The following is a 21,994-nucleotide window of genomic DNA, read 5'->3' as shown; positions in this document are numbered from 1 at the left end:
GATTATCATGCACACTCAGGAATGCTGTAGCTCAATTGCCTTGCTTAGCCAAAAGCTAAATAGTTTCAAAAGTTTATTTCCTGGATTTATGGCAACTCTGTCTTTTTATTTATTTTCACTATATGTGTGGTGTGCTAAAAATAGTTTTGGAAGCAGTTACTGTTGCATAGTGTGTAACAATTACAAGCTTCAATCCTATCAGTTTGGAATTGAAGGGTGCCTCTTTGGCCAGATCACTTTTTATGCTCTTCCAATTTTTTTTTCTTTTTCTCTTTTTGTGCTAAAGTGTTTCTAACAGTTCAGGAGAGTTGACAGTTCACGTTGTTACCTTGAAAGGGCAGTTATCACATTTAATCCACCCTCCAAGGTTTTTCCTCAGGATAATTATTGTTTCGGTGATTCATCTTGCAGTCCCTGCCCTTCCTTATTCGCACAAAATATCCTCCTCCCTGCAATATTTCTGGGTCAGGCTTATGCCATGCATGTGATTTCCTCTTGGGCATGCAAACAAAAAAAAGAGTGAGTGGGTTAAAGGTCAGACTTCCCCAGGTTGGCCTACCTAACTGCAGCACATATGTCATTCCAAGTGTTGCTAGTGGGATATTCTCAGATCGGTGAATATTTGCAGGTCTGCAGTAGAGTATCCTGCTTTGAGCAGGGGGTTGGACTAGATGACCTCCTGAGGTCTCTTCCAACCCTAATCTTCTATGATTCTATGATTTGTGTGAGGTGGAGTTCATTTTTTGTCTTGCTGGGAGGTGGGGGAAATAGTGCTTCTGTTGTTGTGCTGGAAAATTTCACTGCTTCTGTCCTCAGTGGAAAACAGTTATCACCAGCACATCCTGACATGTAATTTGCCTCATTAATTACTGTCTAACATTGGCTTAGTGCTTATGGTGCATTTCTAAGGTACTTCAAGAGGGCTGTGGTTCTTTAAGGAAACATAATTCACAGATGGAAAACAAAACCCAAAACCTGGAAGTTTCTGGCACAAATTGAGTCAAGTTTTACAGTATATGAAAAAATACAATCTGAACGGGGCTTAAAACCAGTTTGAAAGTGCCCATGGGGAGGCAGTGCTTCCAGCGGGTAGGACACAGGATTGCAAGACAGGAGCCCTGGGGTTTTGTTGCAGTCTCTGACTCACTCTGCACCATCTCTCTTCTGCAGTGTAATGCGTGTTATCTTTGGATGGCAAGTTCTGCATCTTGGCAAATACAACATACTGCAATATAGTTTTGTAGAGTGTACAATGGATGTTTCTTCATAGGATAAAGAGTCAGCAGAAACTTCGTGACTCAGACAAGGAAGCAATTCTGCTCACTTAGGAAACTGACAAAGCCTTCAGGCTTGCCTAGATGTCAAGTTACTGTGCTCCAAGCTAGGGTGTGATTCTACAGTTCACCGCTTGCCCTGCTGTCACATCCTGTGCGGACCGTGCTACAATGCAGTAAGATTGCTGCACTGTAGATTCACACCCTGGCTTGTAGCACAGTAACTTGCCATGCAGACAAGCTGTAGACTTTAAGAAAACCAGCCTTTTGAAAGTTTAAGTGATTAGTTTTCCCATCTGATAACCCAAGACAGAGAACTCTGAACTCCACCCATATAGTAAATTAGAAAAATTCAATGAGCTTTGTTACCCTTTTCATACATGACATTACAAAATCCACCAGACTATGTTATGTATAGAAAACCATATATTTTTGTTCAAATAACAGGGAGCACAGAGTTAACGAAACTAACCAGCAAAGGTATTGTATTACTCATGTATCATGAAAATCTAAGTTATTTAAATATTTATTGCAGCTATCAACCCTTCTGCTGAAAAGAGATAACTTGTGTGGTTTATTTTCTCTCCTGCAAACTGCAGAGGTTAAAAGAACAAATTTAGAGCCTGTGTTTTAGCAAAGAGGTCTCAGCTGGACATTAAATTTAGAAGTTTTATTCCAGCTAGGTCCTCATATGTGAATCTGTTTTGTGCTGGTTAAACTTACCCTTTGCAGGTGTGCGTAACTGGCAGAAGACGTATGGCAGGTGGCTGGAGACACAGGGTTATCTGCTTCTCTTCTCCTTCTCGATGTATGTTCAGTCTCTCTTCATGGTTTGTTCTGGTCCTCATGTATTTTCAAACAATTCCACGGTTGGATTTGGTCATTGGAACCAGCAGGAATCCATGGACAACAATAAGGTGTCCGAATAATCCTCTTGGGGTGCAGAGATGTCTTCTTCTCCACCAAAAGGGTAATTCTCTAAAGGGCTGATTTACCAGTTCTCAGCTCTTGCTAACTAGACTTCGGGAGGAATTTGTGTTTCCTAGACTAGGTTTTTTCACTTTGCATTTATCTGTGTAGTTAAGTACAATCTAATTTTGCTGGGCCATTGGGCTGCAGCTTTTCCTTCACCTCCCATCTTTACTTTCACAGTTTCTCTTCTTCTGATTTTTTCTCCCTCTGCCAGAGTCCTGTTTCTGCTGCTTTCTGACCTGTATTATCTTAATTCTTTACCCTTTCTTGAACCTGTGACCTCTTTGAGCTGCTTTCTTCTTAAAAAACAAACAAAAACCCAAGTCCCACAAAATTCTGTAGCTAATGAATGCATAAATGATAAGGTCTCTCTCTTTCTTTGTCTTCTATGGGAAGTTTCAGTAAATGGCCTTGTTATATTATATAGAGGATTCTTCTAGTCACATCTAATAGTCCTCGTTTAATATAGTCCTTATTCTGTCAAAAGCAGACTGCCCTTTATTCCCTACTTTGTCCAGGTATGAATTAATTTAAGCTAAAATCACATTAAAACTTATTTCACCAGTTTTAAAGACATGATCCTACAGCAAAAAGTATTTCCCTCTCCCCCCCAATCAAACTAATACTCCCATCCCTACCTTGTGTGTGTGTGTGTGTGTGTCCTAAGTAATGGGTTCTCACACTTAACTACTTACCTAACTTTCTCCAGGTTTCCATCATGCTCACTTTCTTCTTTCACTCAGTCTAGCTGTAGATCACAGTAAAACTTGTAGAAAAGCATTAAGGCAAAATTACAGCCTAAACCCATAGAAACTTTGCCCCCAGGCTTTTAACCTTCCCCCACCATAAAGACCCTTCCATTAGCTACCCCAACTCTTCTTGCTCCGCTCCCACCATATGTCATGGTCCTTCCTCTAGAAGAAAGAATCCTTCTCTGCTGCTTTTAGATGAGACAACACCAAGATCATGACCATGGATGGTCATTCATTGTTCCATGGCACTTTCAGTAAGAGGGCGAGGAAGGATGTCTTTAAACTCTTTGTCCTATTTCAACTCACATACCTGCATTCTGGCTATAGATAGTCCCGCTGCCGTTTCAGCCGCATCAAGCGTTCACCTTCACTGCCTGCCCTAAGTAGAGATGTGATGTTATTGCATGATAGTCAAGCTGCCATGTGCCACTGTAGAAGTAGCTGCATCTCAACACTGGGTGATCCAATCTGCCCTGACAGGTAGGGGTGAGAGGATGGGGCCTTGACACAGGTTGAAGGGAGTAAAGGAGAGAAGGGGGCTGGGGGCTTAGAAAGAGGATTACAAACGGGCACAGAGGACAAGCTTCAAACAAAGTATTTAGTCCTGTCCTGAGCAGATTGTCCCCGCTACCGGAGCGCTTTGTCACACTTTAGCAGCCCTTGTGCAAGGAGCGGGCCGTGCCAATGAAGTATCCTGGCCGGCAGGGGCCAGGCGCGCTGTGCCGGTGTAATCAGCGCAGCCCGCGGATTGCCAGGCGCGCTGGCTCCGCCTTTGAGCAGCCGCTGTAGCTGAAGCAGGAAACTTGGTCCGGAAGCGGAAAGACGCGAGACCCCGGCGGGGTGAGGGCTGGAGATGAGCGGCGAGCTGCTCACGCTAGACTGCCTCGTCCACGTCTTCTCCTACCTGGAGGCACCGGATCTGCTCCGCGCCGCGCGGGTGAACCAGGTACCCAGCTGGGGCTGGCCGCCCCTGGGGCACGGGGGGCGCCTCGGCTCTGCTCCAGCGCCCGCAGCCGCGCGTGTAGCGCAGGGAGATGCGGGCTCGTGTCGGTCGCACCCCGTTGGCAGGACACGGGTGGCGTCTGCTCTGCCCAGCTCTGGGGGCCTCCTTGGGGACCGCTGCACAGCCCGGGCCCCTGGGCTGGGGGCTTCTCCCTTTCCCCAGACACACTGCACCAGGCTGGGCGTGCCCTGGCGCTGGAGGAATGAACGGGCCTTTGCAAGCCTATTTCCTAGAGCTCCCTGTGTCCCAGCAGAGCTGCCTTAGCGCTTCTCGCCACTCCCGGGGGTGCCTTGCCCCACCGAAATAACACTGGTTCCTGCCTGTCCCCCCCCCCCCCCCCCCGAAGGGAATTCACTGCCACTGCTCCGGAGCACACCCCGCTGTGCAGTAGGGGGAGCCTGCTGTACCTGCGTGGCCCTGAGGGGGTTTATTTTGCCTTGACGTTTAGAAACTCCCGCAGAGCGGCCGGTGGCACCAGGTGTCTGAGCTGTGAAATTGACAGCAGACTGGAGCAGGGGGGCTGTAACCCTGTAGATAATGGAAATCCCTTCAAGCCAGGGGGGTGCTGCAGCACCCCCTGCATCCCCAGTTCCAGCACCTGGTGGCTGGAGGAGCACACACAGGTCTGGAGACAACCATCAGGACTGCACATAAGTGTTCCCTTCCCGACCACAGGTAATGAGCCTCTCCCTTGAGCCTTTCTTTCACCTCCATCATCACCCCACTCTGATCATGTTCAGGGCTGCAGCGGTGCAGCCCCAGCCCCTCTGAGAGATCACACATCCACCAGCCTGCAGGTATTCTCTTCTCTAGTCTCTGCCTGGCTGCCATGGCAGAATTGTGTATAGCATGCTATTGCATCCAAACTCCCCGTATTCCCTGTGCTGCATCCAAGCCACCATAGGGGAGGCAGCTGTGGCCAGAGGGGTGGGAGGGTCAGGACAGAGAATGAGGCAGGGGAGGATAAAAAATGGAGGGCAGTGACAGAGGGTGCTGCAGGACCTAACCTCTCCTAGCAAAAACCATCCCATTAATGCAAGGTGGAAGCACATAGGCTCCTGCCTAGCCCCGTGCCTGCTTCTCCTGTGTGGGGATAAGCAGACCTTGAAGGGGGAAATAGGAACTCGTTCTTAGTGACACAAAATGTCACATGCTCTGGCTAGTGAGCAGAGCGTGGATCAAGTTTGGGATTGGGTGTAGAGTCACTACAGCAGCTGTATGCCACTTGGGGATCCCCTTTGGATTCTCCAGAATGACTCAAAGCAGCTGGACCAGGTGGGAAAGCTAGTCTGTCTTTTTTCACACTTGATGCAAAGCTTTGCCCATCCCATGTGATTTGCAGTAAGGGTTTATCAGTGATAACTGTAACCAAAAGACTGATTATTTCCACTGGAATAGAGAGGAAGCAATACCTACTAGGTAAAGGACAGCACTGGAAGCCAGACAATTTGGGCTGTTTGCCTTGCTCTGCCTAAAACTCCTGTGTAACTTTCAGTAAATTGCTTAACAGTGCACTGAGTTCCCCAATTGTTATATGGAACTCAGACTTTCCTACGTCACCAAAGAGTAGTGAAGCTAAATTCATTAATATTTGTAAAGCACTTTAGGATCTCTGGCTGGAAGATTCTATAAAATGCAAAATATTAGTAGCATTACTTATTTTTATAAAGCAGTGCTTATTTTGCAAACAATTTCTTAGATCTGCTTTTACACAGATGGTAGTTTGATGGCAAACCACTGAAGCAAAGTTCAGGAGATTATTTTATTTGAGCCAGTTCAGAACATGCACCCTGAGTACAACGTCTTGCGTAAACCCATCCAAGAGGGAACAGGTGGTAGGGGGAGAGAAAAACAATGAAAAACATCAGCTTGACATTTCAGCTTCTCTGCTGTCAAGAATCCAGCTGCAGTGTGCAGTCCGTCCTGCTGTTGGGAAATGCTCTTTCCGAATGAATTTGTCACTTGCAGTGTGTTCAGAGTGCAGCCATGTATATGCTCACTGGTATGAGCAGCCAGGATCGCATTAGACCCATCCTGCATACATTTTAAACTTAATATATCAAATTGGCACTTTCCTTTATATATTTGAGGCCTCCTGGAGGAACCTGACAGGTACCTATGTTGAGATTTCACACATCTTTGAAGAATCCAGTTGCCATGTTTTAGGTTGACAGGAGATCAAGACTTTGCTTTGGTTGGCCCCAGGGTGTGGAATACTTAAGGGTGGGTGAGTTGGTTTGGTTTTTCCCCAGAGGCATGTGTTTGTTATGGCCCGATTGGCCCCATAATTATGATCTTTGTTCCTCTATTTTTGTCCTTGTGTCATAGCTCCTCAAACTGTTCTTTTCATCTGCAGGTGGCAGATTTTAATTTTACAATATTACAATATTTTAATGTTACAATATTAACCTGCTTTTCTGTTTTAGATTGCTTTTACTGTGCTACTGGACTCAGCCCCTTAAGTATCTAGATGGTGCAGGATGGCTGTCTTTAAATAGTTATATAGCTTTTAGTATGGAGATGTAAACACACATACAGATAAAGCGTGTGTACACAAACACTGACGGAAATGTCAACAAAATACAATCTTGAATAGTTATCTAGCACATTTCTGAATCAGTAGTATACTCCATATTACTGTGTTCTGTATGACTTTAATATCCTACACTAAATGTGCAGGGGGTGGTATAAACTGATTGAATTGTTAACAATCCTTTAAGAACTATACACTATATATATCTGATCACATACATTCAGCTTAATGGATCTTGTAAAAATGAGTTTTTACTCTCCATTTGATGTTATTTCCACTAGTAGCAAGTTAGTTGGGCGTTCTAAGCTTAGATGTTTATTGATCTTTCATGTCACAATGATTATTTTCAAATTTTGGGATCGAGCCTGAACTACTTAACTAAAAAGCTTGCTAGGCCAGTCCTTGCACATATGTCCAAATTTACAAAACTTTGTTCATGATTTTAACCGCATAATTCCTATAAAAATCAATGTAAAACTATAACCAATTAATTGATTTGAAAATTCCCCCTTACTGTGTTGTGCTAAACATTCATACAAAATGTAAACTTAAAAAGAGTGATGATTCCAAGAAATTGGGGTGCAGCACAGACCTAGAAAGATTTCCTGGTCTTCTTCCCTCTCCATTGACTGATGTTATCTTCTCTATTCTGTCAGTCACAGTAACACTGAAAAGTTTGAAACGCAGCTTCCTTCATTCTAAAATGTCTCATCTTTCTCCCTTCCGTTTGTAATAGGCATGGAACGAAGCCGCAGGCACAACTTCCCTATGGAGGTGAGTGCCCCTTTCAATGTTTTGGGGAGTCCAGGCTAGGTATTGTAATAGTTGACAAGCTGCAAGGTGATCTTTTTGGGGTAGAGTGGGCACTCTCTGGGGTTCCCTGCTCAATGTCCCTCACTGGCATTCTTTTATAGCCACTTACCCGGTACTTTTGCTTTGCCTTTTTTAGTAGCCCTTGGTTCCCATTTTGGCACCTCCTTTCTTAAGAGGGTAGTCATTGGTGTTCCTGTGGGTGGGCTCTTTGAGGGGCTTCACGGCTACCAAGTTCCATGACCAGTCCTGAAAGGTGCTGAACATCAACCTGGGTGTCCTAACCCTCACTGACTGATGGGGACTGAGACAACCCATTCTCTCTTGGGGCATCCACAGAATGAGAACCTGGAAATACTTGTGATCCAGGAATTTTAACTACATAAAGTTGAAGAGCATAGAACATGGTAGATAAAGGGCTCACAGGGTTGATTGTAAGGCATGTATATGTGTGCGCACCGTTTTTCACCCCACCATAGTGTTTGGAATCCATTCTCTTTGGCTGATATGAAACTATAGCCGCATCATACAAATACCACCTTATTTTAATAACTTAGATTGTTACGGCTCTACATTAAGGGCACCCCTCCAGTGCTCTGGGCACCCCTCTGGATAATCTTTTAAAAATACAGTAATGAATAAGGCAGATCAATCTGTTATCCCAGGAGCAACGCAGTTAACTTGTAACTGAATTGGCATCCTTGTTAGCACAGCCTCAGTCTAGCCTATGGCCTCACTGCTATCTTCAAACTCTTACAGATGTTTTCCTTCTAAGTGAAGTACATTGACAGGGCAGGGTGGGGAACAGGGTGACTAGATAGCAAGTGTGAAAAATCGAGACAGGGATGGGGGGTAATAGGCACCTATATAAGAAAAAGCCCCAAATATCAGGACTGTCTCCTACAATATCAGGACATCTGGTCAGCCTAGTGGGGAAGCTTCTGCTGCCACCAAGTGGGCTGTATCTATTCAGCAGACAAATACAGGGCTTTGGTCTGCAGGCTGGCACTTTTCATTAGCATTTATTTTTAAATAATTTAAAAGAAAATGAATAAATTCCAGGACTAGGAAAGAACAGATCAGTTCAGGTTCCGGGAGAGTTTACCACTACTGGTTGGGAGCACTGGTGGGTGTGTGTTTACTATCACAGGGACATTTTAATTTTAGGTGACCATATTTTGAGCTTACAAACCTTGTTTTTGTACAGTCAAATTTTCCAAAGGTCAGGCAGTCCCTTGTAGAGGTGGGTGATATCTTAGAGGAAAAACTGGTTCTGAGTCGCATCTTTTCACAAGTGCCTTTATGGGGAGTAGAAATTGCGCTTATTAGGCAGAAGATCAGACCCAGAAAAGTCAGTGGAAAAGCACACACTGACTCAAGTGCTGCTGAATCACACTCACTCTGGGGATTGCTGTTAAGTCTCTCACTGACTGTCTGTACTTCAGAAAGTTACACTTTCACTCAAACAGTTCTAGAATGCTTTCTTCAATGCATTATATGCAACCGGGCCTTTTTTTTTTTTTTTTTTTTTTTTAACATTTTCAGCATGTTGCAGTGAGCAAAATAGTGGAGGCAGGCAAATCGATGTTTGTACTCTCATTCCATGATGGCGTTTCCTTATTTCCATCTCTTCATATTTCACAATGGTGACTGCAGTGTCTTGTTTTGTGACTGGGGAGGAATTCCCTTTCTCTACTGAATCTTAAATTTCCCAAGTAAAGAAACAAAATCGTGCTTTTATCCATGACAGATCTTTGGATGTACCTAGCGACATCCACCAAATGTGAATAGTTAAGAAAAGTGTTGCACAATGACCATCCCCTACTTTTAACTGAATAGTGTCACCTTTATGTTTCATAGAAGGATATGCCTAGATCATTGGACCTTTTGCAATATTTCCAACCTGACTCCAGGTATGCAGACATGGAAACAGTACTATCTCCACCGCTCCAAACTTGAGCATGAAATGGCATCAGGTCGGCCATCAGCTGATTATATATGTCGGTCCATGAGAGGGCATAAAGGTATGTGAGAAAATGATAAAAAGAATGGTTACTTCTGTTGTTACTAGGTGTTTTGTACAAATGGATCCAACCCCTCATAGGATCTAGGCAGACATATGCTTTATACATTAGCAATAAAGACTTCAGCAGACTGCAAAATTGTTGTTCCCAATTTGAACATGCATTTTTTTACATGCAAATCCCACAAATCCAAAAGCTGGAAAGCTTTACTGGTACAAAACCATGAGGAAAATCTTCAGATTCAGTTGAAGAACCTTGGAAAATTGGCCTTATGGTATGATGGGGTGTGTACATTCTCAGAACAGGGCCTTGAACGTTTTTAAAATTACTAGCTTCATCCCATAACATTTTGCAGAAAATGTCTTCTTCAAAGATGGTGATATAAAACTAAATAAAAATCTCATCTGTTATTCCATGCTGGTTAAATAAATTCTCTCTTCACTGATAACTATGGCCAGATTTTTAAAGGGACTCAGGTGCTTATCTTTATCTTTAGACACACATATACCTTTAAAAATCTGGTCCTGTATCCTCTGAGTTGCATGTCACCTTCAGTAAAGTCCAAATTAAATAGCACCCACACATAAAAATTTAAGACTGGACTCTGGATTCCACACATAAATAAAAGTAGACTCTAATTTACTGTATTCCCTTCAGATAGCAAGAAATTAAAGGGTAAATTGCACTAACTCAAGCCATGAAGTCTATGTTCATGCATCATATTGTAAAACCAACTAGAATGCAAGTTTTGGAATACATCATATTTTCATTCAGACAGTAAGATTGTCAAGCAAAGGGTTAACAGCTTTAACTAAGGCAATTTTTATTGCTACCCAGGTATTATGCTGAAGAGTTATTTGCTGAAATAAATGTTGTTTAATCACCTTCTCAGTAAAGGGAATAATTTGTGATTTATTTTCTCTCCTGCAGACACTTTTTTGTTTTTGCATGAAAGGGTTTTTTTTATTTTGACTGAACATGCTTTGGATAATAGCATAGGCTACACTAATAAGTGTGAGTCATCACACCCATGAAAAATGGAACACTGTATCTACCGTTACTCTATTAGGAATAAACTACTAGGCCGTGTTTGAAAGTGCAGAATGATAACGTGCCAGGAAGCAATCCAGACCTCCCCAGATTTATATCCCCATTCTGCTTAATGCCATTAGTCTCCTATTTAATGCTTTGCTGATAGGGGCCTTACTGTTCCTGGTGAGCATGAAATCAGTTGATGGTCATACTGATATTTTTGTTTTTTATTATTGTAGGTAAAATAGTTGGTATGGCTTATCTCTCAGACAATGAGCACGTGTTTGGTGGTGGAAAGCTGAGGTCTGTGGTTTGCACTGCATCTACCGATGGCACTATTCGAGCATGGCAGGTCCAAGAGGTGGGATGCACACTCTTTACAAGTCCAGTGTCACAATCAAGAATATTTATACCATCATTTAAAAAACAATTATGTATCCTACTCCTCTTATATGATTTGTTGTTCTAGAATAGCTCTAAATCATCAGAAGGCAATAGTTAAAATACAGGTCAAACATTGCCCATGCTTTTTAATTCAAACTGTTCCAAAAATACAGATGCCATAGGATGGCTAGTATGTAAATAAGGAAGGGGGACTACAGATAACCCAGTTTTTGTTCCTAGTGTCATCTTTCTAAAGTTATGCAGAGGGAAATTGTGGCATTTTTTAATGTATAGAAGAGAACACTCACTAGTTTTAGTTTTTTGGGCCATCCCTAGATCTTGAATCTCTTTCCCACCCACACAGCATAATGGCCCAACCTCATTCTTCCTTTTTATTTATATAAAAAAAACCCTCCTATTATTTTATTTAATTTCATTTCCTTGGCAAGCGCTAATTCAGCCTGAGTTTTAGCAATTCTCACTTTATTCCTACATTTTTCTATCTTCTACAGTATAGCTTTGTTTGCTGACCAGCCACTTTTTCCATTCCCTATAAGCTCTCTGCTTCCTCCTATTAACCTTTTTTGAGGTGGCTATTCATCTAGGTGGGTCTGGAGCCTTTCCCTACAAGTTTTGCAAATTTCAGATTGTTTTTGTATAGTTGATTTGAAGAAATTCCAAGCCTCTTTCGTATTTAAGTCCTCAAGTCCTTTAACTAAATGTCTTACTTTCCCAAAGTCTGCCCTTCAGAAATAAAAGAAGAGTCAGTGACATGGTTTGGATTTTCCTTCATTTAATATAAAGTGAATCAAATTGTGATCACTCAATCCAAGATTATTTCCTATGATCTGCTCTTCTGTGATGTCACCACCAAGTAAAGCTTAAGTCTAAAGTTGCATCACCTCTTGTTTCAGTGATGATTTGATGAAGAAAACTGCCATCTATCACATCTAGGAATAATTGGGCCCTACCAGTAATAGTAGTATTTATTCTGTAATCTATATCAAGGAAGTTTAAAGTTTCCCATTATGACACAATTCCCAAAAGTATTTCTCTAATAACATTGAAGTGAATGCTATCCATAACAGAGTCTGACTCCTGGGGTCTATAGCAGACCCCTAATACTATCCCAGCAGAACCTCCTTTTACAACCCTTCCCCAAAGTGATTTTGACCCAAACAGATTTTGTCTGTACTATCACTTCTTTAAGTGTACAGCTGTCGATGTACCATGCTACCCCACTACCTTTCTTCTCTCTCTTAAACAGTACATAACCTTCAACACCTGTATTCCAGTAATGAGTGTTTTTCCACCATGTTTCTGTAATCCCTGTAATATCTGGTTTAACCTCCTGCACCAGTAGTACCAGTTCCTCCATTCTGTTGCCCAGATTCCTTGCATTTGTGTACAAGCACTTCAGTTGTTTCCCTCAGACCTCACTCAGTTTTCTAGCTTGTGGTGTTCCCTTGTCCCTTACTATATCTTCCTTTAGCTGATTTTCCTGCTCCATCCCTGGCTTCAATACACTGGAGACTTCATGAGCCTCTTCCAGCCTCATCTCCTAGTTTAAAGCGCTTTTTAGCTCTAGTGCCAGTCTTGATCACAAAAGATTAACAGCCCAGGTACTCATGTGGAGTCCATCAATTAGAAACGACAGAGGAGGCGAGAGACCTGGGTGTATGGGTCAAGCACAGAATAACTGAGTCATCAATTTAATGTGGCTGTGAAAAAGGCAAATGCGATCCTTGGATGTATTAGGAGAGGCATTTCCAGTACAGACCAAGAAACAATAATGCTATTGTGCAAAGTACTAGTAACATTTCACTTGGAATACTGGATACAATTGTGGTCACCCACATTCAGGAAATATTAATTCAAATTGGAACAGGTGCAGAGAAGAGCTATAGGATAATTGGGGAATAGAGGATGTATTTTATGATGGGAGACTGGAAGATCTTGGCTTATTTAGGCTAGCAAAAGTCTGAGAGGGGATAAGATTGCTATCTATAAATATGTTGGGGGAGGTGGGAGAGGGCTAAATACCAGGGAGGGCAAAGAGCTATTTAAGCTAAAGGACAATGTTGGCACAAGAGCAAATGAATGTAAACTATCCATGAACAAATTCAGGCTGAAATTTAGAAGGCTTCTAACCATCAGAGGAAAGAGGTTCTCAAACACCCTCCCAATAGGAGTTGTGGGAGAAAACACTTTGTTTTTAGGAGAGTCTGACATTTCCCTGCAATTGTGGGGGCCTCGGGCACTGATGCAGCTTGGGACCTCCTATTCTCTGCCTGTGGCACAGAATAGTCTAGTCTCATTTTGGTTGTGGGGTTTAGTGTATGGGTGCGGGGTGGTAGCGGCCTGTGATATACAGGAGATTAAACAATGATCTAGTGGTTCCTTCCGGCCTTAAACTCTGACTAGAGATGCAGGCTTGTCATCCCTAATGTTCAATATGTAATTCAAATCACAGCACAAAAAACATGGTATATTAATGAGATCAGACTTTGCTTCTTCCCTGACTTCTCTGTCCACATCTGAGAGGAACAGAGAGATCTGGCAAAGTTTGCAAGCAATTCATATTTCTAGTATTCTGTCCTATTACAGTGAAGGTTTTTCATGCATCAAAGCTCCACTCAAATTAAGCTTCTAATTAATTTGAATTAGATCTTAGATCAGAATTTCTAAGAGCGTCAAGTATTTGCTGTTGCTGCTTTTTCTGGGGAGTTCTTGGGAGGTGGGTGCTACACAATGTTCAGCCTGACAATCTTGCAATAAGATTAAAGTGCCATATTTATTGATTTCTACTTTTTTTTTTTTTTTTAAAGGTAGTCACTGACTATTGGGCGTTAGGTTGGTGCCCCTGAAAACAGCTATTGGGGAATATTACTTTTAGAGAAACTAGACTTGTTAAATGCAATCAGAATTTAAAATGGTAATATTAAGATACTCCAGGACTGCACAGTATCACATATAGTTAGAAAATACAGCTTAAATGGAACCAATGTCATTTAACTGGCCAAACATAAAGCATTCAAGATCAATTATGAGAGCCGGACCATTGAAAACATGGTTGGGGAAATGAGTGCAATAATATGGCAAACTTTTAAGTTAGCTGGTGCTGGTATTGGTAGCATTCCCCCCCTACAAACCTTTGGCATGCAGTATTACACACCTACATTTTGCATGCCTATTAAATGGTAAATCAATGGACACTGACCAATAACATCTATCATGTGACATGCACACCCATTTTTTGACTGATTTACAACACTTTGTCACTGTTGAGTTCAGCCCAGGACTTGTGTGTCAGTTACAACAGGATAGAACTTGACCCATGGGAGCAAGCAGGTGCAACTCTGCTTGTATCAGCTGACCTGAACAGAATTATGCCAAGGATGAACTGGGCCATTAGAATCAAATCTTGCAATAGATGACTTGTGGAAGTGTGCTTGGTCTCAATTTAATTCTTGTGATCATTAGACCACTTCAGAAACCACCATCCATTTTGGCAGACTGAAATGCTATTGGCAGTTCCTGCTCAGGAGAGACCCAGGACTTGAGTAGCAAAGGGTATTGTATTGTAAGTCCAAACTGAGATGAATTTGCATAGCAAGGTAGCAAATGTTGCTGTGTAGTCTGCCTGAACGTACATTTGGCTCTAAAATGTGCTATTAATTCTCAGTGCAGACCAGTTTCTGATGAATAGGGGAGATTGAAGATTTAAAAGCTATTGCAGATTCTTGCTCTCAAGTGGGGGTGAAGGAGTGGAATTTTCCAGTCCTGTGGTCTGCAGTGTCATTGGGTGTGGGAAGAATAAGTGAGATTTGTGGTGCAAAGGAAACATCCAATTATTTAAAATCTCATCTTTGGAAAGAGCTTCTTGGCTGCACTTTAGGATTTTTGAAATACAGTGGAGTAAGCTGAGTCATTATTAGAATCCAGTGCGGGGGGAGAGTTCCAACAAGGAGAAAATAATAGCTATCTTGTTAAAGGAAAACAATTTCAACACAAATACTGGAAAATACCAAGCAAAATGTTGTTGAAATAGGTAATATCTTCAATGATATATACATACAAAAACAAGCAATGGGGGGAAAGGGATGCATTATTGATAACAATTTAAATCTATTTAAAATGCCCATAAGCTGGCCCCTAACTGCATATTTTTGTTCAGGGTACACAGATATGGTCAAGTCCCTCCCAGGAAGTGCCATTTGTAAAGGTTATTACTGTCCCAGAGTACAAACTAGCAATCAGCACAGATGCCTGTGGAACCATCAAGGTCTGGCATGGAGAAAGTGGGGAAGAGCTTGCTGCATTCTCCACATCGTCGTCCTCGTCCAGTTTGGTTACCTACTCAGTGAACGACAAGCCCTTCCTAACTGTAAGTAAACCATGGTGACTGTAAATTAATGACCACTATATCTAACAAGATCAGCTACACCTAGGTATGTGCTCGTTTAAAATAATGAGGAATATGCTTCTGATGTGATGCATTTTAAGCACTGGGAGATAAGAATTAAAGGTGCATAAAATGTATTGAGACGTCAGGTGAAATCTCGGCCCCATTGGAATCAATGGCAAAACTTCAATTAACTTCACTGAGGCCAGGATTTCATCCTAGAACAGTTTGTAAAGAATGAATTATTCTGCACTAGATGATCTGTGTTCTAGTGCTTCATCCAGTCTCATTTCAAAAGTTTGCAGGGATGGAACTTTAACCACTAGACTGTGGATGTGTCACTTCCAAGGGCTTTTGTTCTCACAGCCTGGAGTTCTGATTTTTAGCTTAAAATTTATTTTACTACCTTCATTCTTTTTCTGTTGATGATAGCACAGTCATGCTTCCTTGTGTTTATACCCTTTGGAGACTATCAGATCCCCTTCAAGTTGCTCCTTACCCACATTATATTTAGTTCTTCTAATCTTTCCTCCAGGCCCTTTAATCATTTTTGGTTTCTCTTCCTTGGACTCCCTTGAGTTTGTCTACATCTTTTTGGTTTTTGGAACAAAGTATCCAGAACACAGGAAAATGCCACATACTAAGTGTTCATACAAATGGCTGTAATGTACATCTTCTGCCTTGCTATTACAATGGAGCAAGTACAGGCATGTGTGGTGTGGAAGTATGCCAGAGCAGGACAATAGAATTTGTGTTTATTTTGGCTAGGAATAGAAAAAGGCTTTAACTATAGTTGTCTTTGTGGGGCTTGTTTGGGAAGTGACTGTTTCAGCTCTCTGTGGATTGCTGCTAGTGGGGGATGAGTACTGCACAGTCCTGTTTTTGTCATAACTGCCGGGAATAGGGTTAAGAAGACTGAATGTGTATTCTAGTAGTTCAAAACTACAGCATAGTGGCATGGTGCTACTGCAGAAGCACATGATGGACTGGTGAAGAATTAAATTCCCACTTCAGAGACTGGAATCAAAGATGCTGAATCATTAGGAAATATCTCTCTACTGCCTTTTGCTTCTGCTGCTCCTCATACACAATACATAGAAGGTCTGATTTACAACACTACATATAATGAGGTGGTTCTACCTCCACAGGGTTGTGTTCATCCTGTATGCCAACTGCTGTAAGAGCAGCAGGAGAGCAGCTGTGATGACCCCTAAAAATGGACTCAGTTTTTTTTTTTTTTTTTTTTTTTTAAAGCTCAGTCAACAGTAGGAAGTTTCCTTTTCTTTTGACAGGTTTCAGAGTAGCAGCCGTGTTAGTCTGTATCCGCAAAAAGAACAGGAGTACTTGTGGCACCTTAGAGACTAACAAATTTATTAGAGCATAAGCTTTCGTGGACTACAGCCCACTTCTTCGGATGCATGTAGGAGACTCTGTGCTATGCGCATCTTGATGTGAGATACACTTTAGCCTTCAGGCGTGGTGCTGATAGTACCACTCAAAGTTTAAATTCAAATGAGACAAAAATGCTTGATGTCATGAGCACTAAACCTTCAGATTTATATAAATTCTTTTTTTTACAGAAGCTGGGATGTTGTAACCATGTTTCTTTCTTACTCATCTTTTCTTATTGTAGGCAGCCACTGCAGGAGGTGCTATCTATACGCTAGAAGTTCCTAATCTAAATCAGGTTTCATGTATTACAGCATTTCAAAACTCTAGCATTGATTTATTACTTTGTTCACCAGACGAGCAATGGCTAGTTGCAGGATCTACTGAGAATGCAGCTCCATCTCCAAAGGTACAGTATTACGTAAAATTGGGAGCTGCCTTTAAATATAGGATCTCTGTTTTAATATAGTCTCTCACCTTCCTCTTGATCTATTGGCATATCTCACTGACTAATGGACTCAGTAGCATTTATATAGAACAATCTCTACCTCAAAGTAGGTAAACATTTATTCTTCCTTTGTTAGAACATTTTCCTAATTAACTTAAAGAATTTGCCCTTCCTGAATGAAGTGCCCAATGTATTTTATTCCATAAGTCTTAATGGCAGTACACCTAATTTATAATGCAGCTCTCTCTGTTACGAAGACTCTGCTTGTAATGCAACAGGCTGAATTTGAATATCTAAAATGTTGCATTTTATATTTTTGTGGTGCAAGTAGAGCCATCAATGTACTAATTTTCCATATCTGCTAATAACTAATATTAGAAAAATAATAATTAGAAAATTAGAAAAATAAAAATACCATAGAAACTTTGCTGGAAGAGTAAACAAATAACTTGTTCTCAGCGTTGGGCATCTGATAAACCTAGTGGTTATTATCAAGCTCCTCATCTTTACCGAATGAGAAATCTTGCTAACGGCTAGGTTCAGCTACATTCCAACAAGACACTTTTTTCATCCGAATTTGCTGATTTGTCAAAACCTGAATGGTTTTTTTGGAAAGGGGTAGACTTTGACAAATTTACATTGGACTCCTGCCTGGTTTTCTGCTAGCTCGCCTATGTGGACTTCCCTGGATTCAGGACCCCATATCTTCCAGGCCAGTTACTTCCCTCCGTTGCCCAACTTCTGAGAGCCCTGGCTGCGACAGGAGCGTGTCACTCAATGCTCCTAGTCAGTTTGCCAGGTAGGCTACAGAGGACCCAGGGTCTATCTGGCAGATGCAGACTTACTGACCATTCTTTTTCAGTTTCACTGCTGCCCACCACTAAATAGCAGCAGTGAAACTGACAAGATGCTTAACTTGACCAGAGTCTGGTCAATTTCACAGCTGCTATTCAGTGATGGGCAGCAGTGAGACAATCATTACTTCCATTAGCAGCTGTCAGGGTTTCCAGTGTCCCCATCTCCACTGCAGCCTACCAGATGGGCAGCCAGGGATCCTAGGGAACACATTTCATTTTGGAAACACCATCTTTCAGTGTTTCTGAAACAAAATAATGTGGGATTTCAGTTCTGTGAAAATTTGAGGTTTTGGCATTTTTGTTCCAATTCAGGATACATTTTTTTTCCAAAAATACATTTTTGCAGAAAATGTTGTTTCCCAACCAGCTTTGAACTCACCCTAGATTCATATTTGCTTAAGAGAGATTCTACCATAAATTAGATAACTTGAGCAACAACAAATTTTCAACAGCCCTTGACAGGTTAGATTGTTTTAGAATGGACACTGAAAAGTTTACTAGAAACACCTCACAAAATAATAAACCAAGCCACAAGTCATTGGTGATCTTTCTTTGTGCAAAAAGTGCCACTTTCAGCAGTACTCTGCTGGCGTCCTTCTAGTCAACACCCCATACACCCTTTCTACATGCACATTTTAGCACAGCTGCCTGTTGGACAAAAGGAAAGTGGACTGGAATAGCAGAGACTGCTGTCATTAAACATTCAGATATACTAGCAGAGCTGTATAAGGAATGGGTAGGTCTACACTACTGGGCTAAATGGACCTAAGTTATGCAACTCTGACTATGTGAATAACTCTTAGGTCAACTTATTGCGGTGTCTATAATGGGCTGGGCTGACAGGAGAAACTCTCGTCGACTTACCTTTACGCTTCTTGTTCCAGTGGGGTACCAGTCAACAAGAGAGTGAGCGGCAGTTGATTTAGCAGCTCTTCACTAGACCCACTAAATCGACACCCCACCCCCCGTGGCTTGATCACTGTGCGTCGATCCCTCCCTAAGTGGAGACAAACTCTATGGCTCAGCTATGCCAGGTCCTATGCCCTGCTTTCACAAGCATCAACCTCTCACTTTTCATTAAGTGTGATGACTCAATAAACCATTGAAAGATAAACTTCAATAAATCTGAATTAGCAAAAAGCTTTTCTTAATGGAAAAAATCCTTAACAAGAATTATGAAATCTAAGGTCTTTCAGAGGTGGCACTGCAGTCTGAATAGTATATTTGTCTTTGTTTTTCTCTACACCAGATATTTTATACAGATTGCTTGATTAACCCGGCAGATGAATCACCTGAATCTAGCTGGCTGCCTGTCAACAATTGTGCTGTAGTCTGCTGGTTACCAAAAGCACCAGCAAGAATAGCAGTAGTGCACCGAGATCGCATGTCAGTTCAAAGGAACATCACAGTGTTTGATCTAGCTCTCAAAAAGTCTAAATATAAAATGGAAGTTCTAGGTATGTTTTGATATCTATTGCCTATTAACACTTCATAGCAGAGAAATTTTATTTTATTTTTTTTGTAGTAATCACAGGTGTCTTATTATAGTTCAGGATACAAAATATTTTATTTTAGGGATGGAATTTTCTATAGTTGCTCTCCCAAAGATGACTTTTTTTTTTTAATGTGGGTAAAATCCATTATTGTTATAAGAGACTCGAAAAAAATAACAGTTGCATTTGTTGCAGCTGTTCTTCAGGAACTATGCTAGCTTCTGGTTGCAGTTTGAGGTGTTTGAAATTGATCTGTAAAGCTGTACAACATAGCTTGTGGCCTTACTGAAGCTAACGATTTCCCCATGTACTGTCTCAGCAGTCAAACTCAGCTAGGGCACACAGACATGTAAGTGGCCAGAGGTACTCAACTCCTGAAACAATCACTACCACTGCACCAACAGAGCCAGTTGACCATTAGGGTATAGTAGCAGGCCCCCCTTTGTTCTCAAGACGTTACTTAAGGGGTAGAGAGGAGATTTTCATTCTGCATAAGGACTACAAGGGGGGAAAAAAAGGATAAGAGGCTAAATTAAAATATACACATGGTCCCTGGTGGGCAGAAAGTAATTTCAAAAGTCAAGGGACCCTCAGAGAACACACAGCCTGCAGCCCCTTATGTAAAAACAGGGCTCCTGTCAACTGCTTCTCCTGACTAACAATGTAGCACTATCACAAAGAGGGAGAGAGAGAGACTCATCATGGGATGTTGTAGGTCAATCTCACCACCTTTGAAATCTCTTACTCCTAGTAAGCAGCCCTGAGCTGTCTGGGCACCAGAGAAGGGGTTTCTTTTATTTAATTTATATATATATTTATATATATATATATATAAAACAAAACTCTTTACTGCAGATTTTGGTAGAAGTGATTTTAGAGTTGAAATATAATCTTTGAAGTATTTTCTTTATAAAAGCTCAACAGGTTGCAAGTTTCACACTACCAGGAGGAACTTGGACCACAGAAATTATCATGAAAGGACATGGCACAGAAACAATTCTTTTAGGATGTGGAGCAAACTTAGAACTATATTCAATTTTTGGGACTCAAGTAGAAGCTTTCCAGCATCACAATACAATCACTTCAATATGGGTGGTATGTGTCTCAACTGTTTAGTTCGGGGGGGGGGGGGGAGGGGAGGGAGAGAACAGCATTGTTTACTGTACTCTAACTACAGTATTTTACTTTAAATTGGAAGGATGCTTTTCGTGTTGTCACATCATCTTTGGATCTCTCACTCCGTGTGTACACATGGAAAAAAGTAAACAAAATCTCTTCACTGACAAGTCGCTATTATTTACTAGGGGGAACCCACAGATGGTCAAGGTAAGACAGCTCAGTTGGTAACTAGACAAAGCTAACAAGTTGTGATATAAATCAAGCCTTTGTTTTTATGATTAACTTGCTTCCACTTACAAAAAGATGAGGCTAACTCAGTACATTGAAAGCTTAAGTGACATTGTCACTACTGCTGTCTCCTCCAAAGTGGGGGGAGGAATTTAAGTGAACATTTTGGGAATAGATTACCCTACTGTTCAAACAACTGTAGAAAATAAATGGCTGAAGGCCATGTCAACCTTTTTTATATGTAAAATATTTCTAGTGAGCTGAGCATGTGGTTTTTGTATTTTAATAGCATTCTTTTTTATAAAGTCAATTTCTGCTGTAAACCATCCTTCAAAAAAAGTCACACCTTTTATTTTTCAGTTAGTTGAGCCTTTGCTAATTAGACACAAACAGCATCAAGACTATGTTTGAGAAGCTGCAGTGTAGTGGAGTTTAAATGCCAGGCAGAGCTCATGCAACATACAGGAACTCCTCCCCCCAAGCTCTGAAAGTTTAGGGTGCCTGTCTGGACTGTTTAACAGATTAGGTCACAGGTGGTTTCTGCTTAGGTGCTTCAGGCTGCTAGATTAAAATATGGATTTAATGGATGTGTTTAAACTTTAAATTGTAAAAGATCCTAACTTAAGAGGCAGCTAGTTATAGTCATGTCTCCTTTTAAAGGTTTTCAGTTTAACATGTTCTGTTCACAATTTTTCCACAACAGGGGCTTTACGGATGTGGCATGTGACAACATCAGCATCGTAGGTGTGGTGGCTGAAAGTGATGAAACAAGTATTTTAAGAGCATATTCCTTTAACCTGTGAACAGAGAAATATTTAATGATCCTTCATTATTTTAGCTGCAGTTTTGGGTGTTGCTTCGCAAAGCTTTCTTCTGTTAAGTATAGGGCACTATGTAGGGAAAACAAAGGCTTTATGGTGAACTAGCAGTACCTTAAGTATGAACAAAGAGCTGTTCCCTTGGAGCAATATGCAGTGATAAGCTTTGTGAACACCCTTATGTTAATAGAAGAGATGCAGATGAGCACCATGAAGTTAGGTCCCCTCAATCAGAAACCATCAGTTGTGGGGGTGACGTAAGTCTACAGTAGACATAAAAATGCTACTACCACCCCTCAAATATAAACTTCAGTATATCAACCATAATGTTTACTAGAGGTCATACCTAAGCTATACTTTATCTAGTCTAATAAAAATATTCCTTTAAAAAACACACTAATTTCAGTAATGCCACCACTCTTTATATTACAGCCTTTAGAATGCAGTACCTCA

The 21,994-nt window shown here is 41.4% G+C and overlaps 2 protein-coding genes across 2 annotated transcripts in view; one reads left to right on the top strand and one right to left on the bottom strand.

Annotated features, from left to right (window-relative positions):
- WNT7A (Wnt family member 7A) overlaps positions 1-3,860 on the bottom strand; it is an 86,976-nt gene extending 83,116 nt beyond the window's left edge. Inside the window, exon 1 of the mRNA XM_034777539.1 lies at positions 1,998-3,860. Coding sequence (XP_034633430.1) covers positions 1,998-2,122 — 125 coding nt within the window. The 5' untranslated portion in view covers positions 2,123-3,860. The remainder of the gene's footprint in view (positions 1-1,997) is intronic.
- On the top strand, positions 3,796-21,920 carry FBXW12 (F-box and WD repeat domain containing 12). Its single transcript, XM_034777538.1, has 10 exons — positions 3,796-3,944; positions 7,271-7,308; positions 9,205-9,368; positions 10,640-10,761; positions 14,962-15,171; positions 16,823-16,987; positions 19,133-19,340; positions 20,293-20,471; positions 20,575-20,702; positions 21,427-21,920. The coding sequence occupies exons 1-10, from the start codon at positions 3,852-3,854 to the stop codon at positions 21,524-21,526; spliced, it is 1,407 nt and encodes a 468-aa protein (XP_034633429.1). The 5' UTR covers positions 3,796-3,851; the 3' UTR covers positions 21,527-21,920.
- Positions 21,921-21,994: the final 74 nt, after the last annotated feature.

Source organism: Trachemys scripta, chromosome 7, assembly GCF_013100865.1.
Source record: "Trachemys scripta elegans isolate TJP31775 chromosome 7, CAS_Tse_1.0, whole genome shotgun sequence".
NCBI lineage: Eukaryota > Metazoa > Chordata > Testudines > Emydidae > Trachemys > Trachemys scripta.
The sequence above is the reverse complement of the archived record's forward strand: the minus strand, read 5'-3'. Positions and strand labels throughout refer to the sequence as shown.